Source organism: Papilio xuthus, unplaced genomic scaffold, assembly GCF_000836235.2.
Source record: "Papilio xuthus unplaced genomic scaffold, Pxut_1.1 DF827714.1, whole genome shotgun sequence".
Classification (NCBI taxonomy): domain Eukaryota; kingdom Metazoa; phylum Arthropoda; class Insecta; order Lepidoptera; family Papilionidae; genus Papilio; species Papilio xuthus.
The window spans coordinates 6772864-6780773 of record NW_013530935.1 but is presented as its reverse complement, the minus strand read 5'-3'; the positions used below and the strand labels follow the sequence as shown (position 1 = coordinate 6780773).

At 43.4% G+C, this 7910-nt stretch overlaps 2 protein-coding genes across 3 annotated transcripts in view; one reads left to right on the top strand and one right to left on the bottom strand.

The window, feature by feature from the left end:
- Positions 1 to 631: 631 nt before the first annotated feature.
- LOC106116690 (small glutamine-rich tetratricopeptide repeat-containing protein alpha-like) lies at positions 632 to 2319 on the top strand. Its single transcript, NM_001312130.1, is given in 1 exon segment — positions 632 to 2319. A coding segment is annotated over 1 exon segment (855 nt). The 5' UTR covers positions 632 to 684; the 3' UTR covers positions 1540 to 2319.
- Positions 2320 to 3154: 835 nt separating this feature from the next.
- Positions 3155 to 7910, bottom strand: part of Past1 (putative achaete scute target 1) — a 16193-nt gene continuing 11437 nt past the window's right edge. The window contains exons 3-4 of one of the 2 annotated variants that reach the window (XM_013310602.1): positions 4966 to 5136; positions 3155 to 3920 (exon numbers count right to left, since the gene is read on the bottom strand). In XM_013310602.1, the coding sequence (XP_013166056.1) occupies positions 3718 to 3920; positions 4966 to 5136 (374 nt within the window). In that variant the 3' untranslated portion in view covers positions 3155 to 3717. The remainder of the gene's footprint in view (positions 3921 to 4965; positions 5137 to 7910) is intronic. The other variant, XM_013310604.1, reaches the window with a different exon arrangement.

Sequence of the window (7910 nt, the reverse complement as noted above, 5' to 3'; positions counted from 1 at the left end):
CAGTGAGCAATGTCGCTGACGCATGCTTGACTTTTGACTTGTCAAAATGACAATGACATTTCAGTTGACATCTTTGATAGGATATAAAAACGCACTCCTTTTTTCTGACTTTTTCGCACTCATCATGAACGCATTTTTGTTTTCTACAGATTGCGATTATTTTCCACGTATGTAATTTATATGTTTTATATATATACTCTTTGTATTTGAAGCTTATGTGAGTGTAATTAACATCGGAAATTGCAATCTCTGAAACGGGGTACTTAAAATTATAAGTGGAACCTACCGAAAAATTAAACTTATACTTTTTATTATTTAAAACGTTGGCAAATTTGTTCAGTCCTTTGAGATTAGGGCGAACCATCAATACTAAAGAGTATTATAAATACGAACGATCAATACTAAAGAGTATATAAAATACGAACAATCAATACGAACGGACCACCTAATACTGATAAACAAACAAACCGATTAACAGACAAAAATTGAGTGGCTGTATGAAAGTGTTGTATTGACAGGATTAAAAAAAATTAGAGAACTATCTGACATCTTGTAAAAGTTGACAATTTTCATGTTTTGTCTCTGCGCAGTTGTCATTATCGAGATAGGTTCCAATTAAAGACATCTTGCAATTGCAGTACACCGTTCTGTTTTTGGATTTGCTTAATACCTTAATTGCTCAAAATGTCAGACATAAAAATTGTCGCAGCAAGTATTGTTAACTTTTTGAGACAGCAGCTAGAGGACGAGTCGTTAAACAGTGATTCCAAAGAGAGCGTAGAAGTCGGCGTGCAGTGTATAGAGACCGCTTTCGAGCTGAGCCGAGAGGAACTAAGCAAAGGCGTAGATTTGCTGCAATTGATCAGGCAGCAGCGCGGTACAGACGCCGCCAGCCGCGCAGAAGCCGAGAAACTTAAAAATGAGGGTAACGATTGCATGAAAGCAGAAAAGTACCGCGAAGCTTTCGACAAGTATACGAAAGCCATAAAAATCGACCCTCGCAACGAAGTGTTCTACTGCAATCGCGCCGCCGCGCATTTTAAACTCGGCGAACACGAAGCGGCGATAGCAGATTGCATGGAAGCCCTCGTGCTGCAGCCGAACTACGGCAAGGCGCACGGGCGGCTAGGGCTGGCGCTAGCGGCGCTGGACAGGCACCGCGAGGCGCGCGCCGCATTTGCCCGCGCTGCGCAGCTCGATCCCGACAACGAATCTTACAAGGAAAACTTGCGCTTGGCTGATGAAAAACTGAATCAGGCTGGTCAACGAGACTCTTTGGACTTGGGTGGTTTATTACAGAACCCGGCACTGTTAAATATGGCAACAGAGATGCTCTCCGATCCCAACATGCAGAACCTTATATCTGGTTTAATGAACAATACGGGCTCATCTCCAAGCACCGGTGGAATGAACGTCCTATTGGAGGCGAGCCAGGCCCTGGCACAGCACATGCAGGCTGCCAACCCTGACCTGGTGGACCAGCTGAGGCGCCAGGTTCGCCCACCGGGCCCAGGGGACCAGCAGCCCCCGGCTCAGTGAGCATCTGGCTGGCGTGGACGGAGTGTAAGAGACTGATGGCCTTCATTTCTCACTCTTATTGATACATGTTGCATGTATATAAAAATCCACCATCCCGAGTTATGTATTTCATTTGCAAAGCAAAACCTCGTTACCCGCTGCCTGTCATTACATTTGCTGCACACAGCAGCTGTGTGTGATGTTTTATATCTCTGTTTAATCAGTTTTCATATCTTTTAGTTGCTTTTGTTTCCTGTGTCGGTGCTCGGATATGTTTAATGATAATTATAATTGTTATGTTCAAATCTTTATTTTGGGGTTTTGTGAGATATTACATTAGGTAAATTAATTTGGTCCACAGTTTTAATATCACAAATAAGGAATATATTTCCTGACACATTTTATTTGAAGGTAATACTACCAGCATTAGTGCTGTATATGGTTAATAATGTCTAAATCATATGTATACTGTACTGTACAGCAAAGCACTGTGATGTCAACTCTCATAGCTGGAATATTCTGCATTTCTTATTATTGTCAATATAGAAGTTTTGACATTGTTGTCATTTATGTATTGTCATATTTTAATAAACATAAATATCTTACAGAGACATGAAATCTTATTATTTTAAACATTGTGATGATTCTAATAAATGTACATATGCAAAAAATATCAAACATTATTATTTCCCTTTGGATGTTGTTGATTTTGGTTTATTTTGACGTTGACAGGGAGGCGCTAGTGAGCTGTCATTATTTAGTGTGGCTTATGCCCACCTGGTCAGAAATACTTGTCGGTCGCGAGAGAGAGAGAGGACAAGTTGCGAACATTGAAGGTGAAGCCAAAATAAAACAGCCAGCTTTCTTACCTATTTATTACACTCTCTGTATAATTTATGATAAATACATTTACATATTTTATGTACACATAGTAGCAAATGTAAAAATGTCGCGACGACATGTTCCAAAACTTGTAACACGTACAAAATAAGGTATTTACACAGGAGCCAGACGCTTGTTATCAATTGCGGAAGGCACTGAACGACGAGGGCTACTTCGATAAATGCACGATAATGCACAACAAAGGCGAGTTAAATATTATTATAGAATGAAGGAAAGGATTGCAGACCGGAGCCAGACCGGCATGTCTCGAGAATATAAAGCGCAGGCAAATTTTCTAATAGGAACAATTTTTGTACAAATAAAACGTAGCGTATTAGAATCCGTGATACAAGTTAAGTATTTAAATAAATAAATTTTATGTAACAAACAATATTAATTGCAAAATATGATAATGTACTTAAAAGTAAACTCATCTCTAAAAATTTACATCAAATATAATGAAAACTCTGCGAGCACCAAACGTTTAAACTCTTGGAATAAATTAATCGTAAAGCTAAGTATTGCCCACGCGGGAGACAACGCCGCGTGTGCAGCGCACTCTCCCGCTTGCACACAAGTCACCGTTGTAATGCATGTTGCAAACATGTGTCACTGCAGTGGAATCCCACAGCTACATATAAACAACTGTAGATTATCTGCCTTTAGATACGCCAGACTATTTTATAGCGCGGAATCAATGGTCACGAGGAGTGGTGCGAGCGCTCACAACACGCTAGCGACGTGCCGCAAGCTGCGCAGAGCCCCCCCCACCCCCACCTCGCACATACCTCGTCTTAAATATGATATTGATATTCCTTTTTCACATCATCATAAAACTTATACAATTGTGCGTTTACATTTAGTCAATCATAAAACAATTGTTCAATTAAATCATTTAATAAAATTGCACAGTTGGGCGGCAGGTGCAATCGGCGGGGCTCGGGGCTCGGGGCTCGGGGCGCGGAGGACGCGGGCTGCACGCTCTCACGGCTTAGGCTATAGAATCTTTGATAGTAAAAATTTAACATTTAATATGTTCCGTGTTTCTGATTCGCGCTAAAAAGGAATTAAATAGATTTAACAATTACACTTGTGTTCATAACCGGGCGCCGCACTCTCCGGTGATGAAATTTACTAATAAAAGCAGCTCTATCAAAGCGGCTGCGATCGACCTTAAAGTGAAAACATTACAAAATCTCATATCCTTAGTGACGGGTGCCGCGGTGTGGGCGGCGCTGACGTGTGGCGCGAGTGTCGCTAGTGTCGCCCGAGTGGCGCTAGTGTCGCCCGAGTGGCGCTAGTGTCGCCCGAGTGGCGCTAATTGCGCTTGGAGGGCGGCACGAGGTGCGGCGGCAGCTCAGCGGGCAGGTCGTGGCCGTCGATCTTCACTTGGATGAGATGCATGGCGAGCGCGAACTCGTCCTCGTCCAGAAACCCGTCCTTGTCGATGTCCGACAGCTTCCAGATCTTGCCGAGCACAGAGTTGGGCAGCTTCGACTTCACCATCTCCGTCTTCGCCGCTGTCGAAAAGTTACCGTTATCTGTTATTAAAGCCCATTCGTAGCGACGACGACGCGACACATCGCCACGAAGAAATACTATATTTGCGTAGTAATTAAGCGAACATATGAAATAAACGAGCATTGTATGTAAAAAATGAACAGAACGATAACACTAGGATAGGATGATAGTTCCAAACATACTTCAAAATAAACTCGCGGAGAAATCTTGTCTTTTCTCCGTCTTATCAAGTCTCCGTCAATGTAGCGTACAAAGTAACAACGTTGCAATGGAAGGATTGAGGTAATAGCTTGAGAATAAAAGCCGTACCCGATCACCTTTAGCGCAGAGGCTGCGTCAACAATTGCAAAATATTCAAAATATTCTGGCGGTTAAAGAGCTGGAAAATGGATCGAATGCGCACGACGTCCTCTTGTGCGCCGAAGACGGCGGCCTTCGCAATATCATAGAGGGAGTGCGCGTGCGGGGCGCGGGGCACGCGGAGCTCCACGAACAGCTCGCCGGTGGTTACGTACACCGCGCAGAGAAATACCAGCTCCGCCGTAACCGTCACCATGATTACGTTTAGAATTATCAGGAAAATAATTTTTATCATGCGCGAGATTCCTGCGAAAGAGCCGAGCGGTTGCGCCGCCGCCGGCGACACCGCGGTCTCGTCGCTGCCGCTGTCTTCCGGCGTTTCCTCCTCGGAATCGTCGTGGCTCTCTTTTTTGTGTACACTGTCTTCGTGTTCGGAATCTAATGTTTCGTTCAGCGTGTGGATGGACACGGCGGAGGACATTTCGCCGGCGTCACAGACGGAGGGTTCTCTGTACAAGAACTGCGATAGGATGTTGCAATTTTGCGTGGTGACGCCCAAGACTTGCACGACCTTATCGAAGTGATCGTTCTGTTCATTTTTGTCGGCCAGCGCGCTGCAGAGGTCCGCCAGACGGGAGCAGCTGCTTGCGGAGGCCAGCAGCGCCTGCAGCGCCGCGTCGTGCGGGTGCAGGTGCAGGTGGGGCACTGTGTGAGAGTGGGGAGTGAGAGAGAGAGCGTGCGTACCCGCGCCGGTCACTTTGCCGTCGATGGGGTTGAGCGAGTGGAAGATCTGGTCGTAGTGCGGCTTCTCCTTGCTACAGATCCACTCGGGGTCGCCGTGGCCGGCGTCCACGCCCTCGCCGCGCCCGTACCCGAACGGCGATACCTGGTCCTCCACTCCCTCGAACGCGCCGCCTGGAAATAATATGAAATATAAAAATTATTAAAAAATAAGAAGTTTATCCTTACGATAACTTATTAAAATAATCCAAAAGTAAAGAGAGGAGCATGAAATCTCAAGTGGACGACTTCAGCTCAGGTCACGAGTCGGTCGTGTCGAGTGAAAAAGGACGCGACTTTTCACTCGATTCAGCCTTTAAATAAATATCACAATACGTCACTATTTACTACTATAATAGTTTACTGCCACTATTCACATACTCTTGAGGGGCACGAGATGTTCTCTATTTTAAGATGGTTTTATATAAGGCAATACATGGAAAATAAAATAATTTTAGAGTGGCTTTGTGTTGACATATTTAGGGTTAAGTTTTCAAGTGTAAAGATGATACAAAAATAACAAATCGCGGGTTACTCCGGGTTTCTGAGACTGGTGTACTTTATTCACAGAACGTCAATGATAAGCGATGACTAAATTTGTTATTTTATAACAGATAATAGGACTTTATGGTTATTTCTTATATACTGTCGCCCGCGACTCCTTCCGCGACTGCGGGATTGTTTTTTCTTATATATTTTAGACGTAAATGTATATAGTTTTTGTGAACAACAGTTGGTGTAATATCGTTAGTGAGTGTCAAATTGTGCAAGTGAGGACGTTGCGCCCCAGCGTCGAGTGGTGCGGGGTGTCAGTTGTTGCCGGATGCAGACGCACTGACACGAAACTTGCGACTTGCACAATTTTATTACATCAATCATTAACTATGTATAGAACAATATTATTTCAAATCACAATTGATTATGTACATAATTGATTCTACGAAACGGTGGCGAAAGATTCTTGTACATAATAATGTAAGCACGACGCGCTCGGCGAAGTCACCGACTATAACGTGTAGCAGTCGCGATGCTACACATCAACTTAGCAACCAAATAATTCTACTGCGAACAAATAGTGTATTATAGTTGACAAATTTCAATATTTACAAGATATTTATGTAGTCCACTGTTGGATGTGACGACAATAATGCGTTGTTGCGGCGGCGGCGCGGACAATGGCGCTCATCTCGGACGAGGCCGATGTTTGTATCATTCATTGCGGGAGCGGACGAGCGGGACACGGACATCGCTTTGTTATTTATATACTTACATTACATAAATGCACGTGCGGAAATTTGATCTGATGATCCGATTATTACCTGTTATTACACGACGCCACACTTTTGAATCACAAAATGTTTATTTTATAATTGATTTCTTTGCCTTTTAACTATGAATACAGTACGTACTTCCATGAAATAGGACTGATTGCAAGAACTATAACTATACCAGAATATTAATATTCATTAACTGAGGAACACTTTGAAATTTGTAAGCTTATGCAAGAAATAGTTGTGTACACATTGTACACACACATTGCGCGACTGAAGGCATAAGACAATGTGTGGGAAACAGCGATGCAACCAGCGCAAGCAGCAGCAGCGCCCTCGCATGTGACACTGCGCCGTATCGTGTACTATGTAAGAATAAATTCATAGAATAGTATTGGTGACGTGATTGTAAGGAGATTCTTGCGCGTGTTGCGGCGGTGCGGCGGCCGGCGATCTAGATCGCGCAAGTGAAAGTGGCGAGGACATACGGCTGCGAGTGTTGGCGAGCGAGTAACACTGTACCTATATGATATCACTACGGATTCTTTAATATTACTTCGGACTGGTCACTCGTAGAAGTATAATAACTCGGAGTGAAATGTAGAGGGCGCGCGGTTGGAGCAGTGGTGTGCGACACTCGCATAGAGAAACCGTGCGGCAAGTCTCAGCACAGATTATTCTCATAACAGAGCTGGGAACCCCAGCTGGGTTCTCAGACACACCGCGCTCAATCGCATATACATTGCTTAAAGACACAAATTGTAGTTTGCGTGACGACGGAGTAAACGAAATGTTCTCACGTTTGCGACGTAATATGCTTCTGGAGATTCTCTCGAAAATTAAAACGTACTTCCAAGTTGTGTGAATGTTGCACGATACTCCGGGGGAAATAGTTACATGCGAGTACTAGTAGCTTTGTAGCCTCAGTAGCCACGAATTTTTCTGTTTTTCGTTACTATATTGAAAAATCATACATTAAACAGTTACGTTAAATACATATAAATACAGTCGTATCCTAACACACTGAATAAATTCAGGTTAATTTGTGATTACGTCAAACCTACTAAATTAAACGTATCTGCATTTTAAATGTAACTTGCTTACTAAGTGATATGTAGCAATTCCTTACTTATGCCGGCACTCGGCATGTTTGTGGACTGCGACCTGTGTGTGTGTGTGTGTTTGTGTACATATATGTTTGTTGTTGTATTGGTATAGGTGCACTCTAGAAACCCGAGCTATTCGTTGATCGAATTTATTTGTCCTCCTTACGATATTTATAAACCTCTCTGCGCAATAAAATTGTTGTCAATTATTTTGTTTACTCGATGTAGTTAGCAGACAGGTTACTTCATGCACGTATCTGCAACGAGTTTCACATTTAAGACACAGATTTATTACGGCAGCGATTGACCTTAAAATAACTAACAAACAAACATACTTTAACTAGTCAAATGTAGGTACCCTGCACTTATGTAAAGAAGTGAATGCATTAAGTTTGTATGTATTGCAGTGTTGCATCTCAGAACGTTTTCAAGTGTAAAGGTCACCTCGGTGTTGTATATTAAGACGAATGAGTTCCGAGTCGGGCGTGCGGGAAGTGTGCGGGATGTGGCAGGGTGTGCGGGGCGGGGCGGG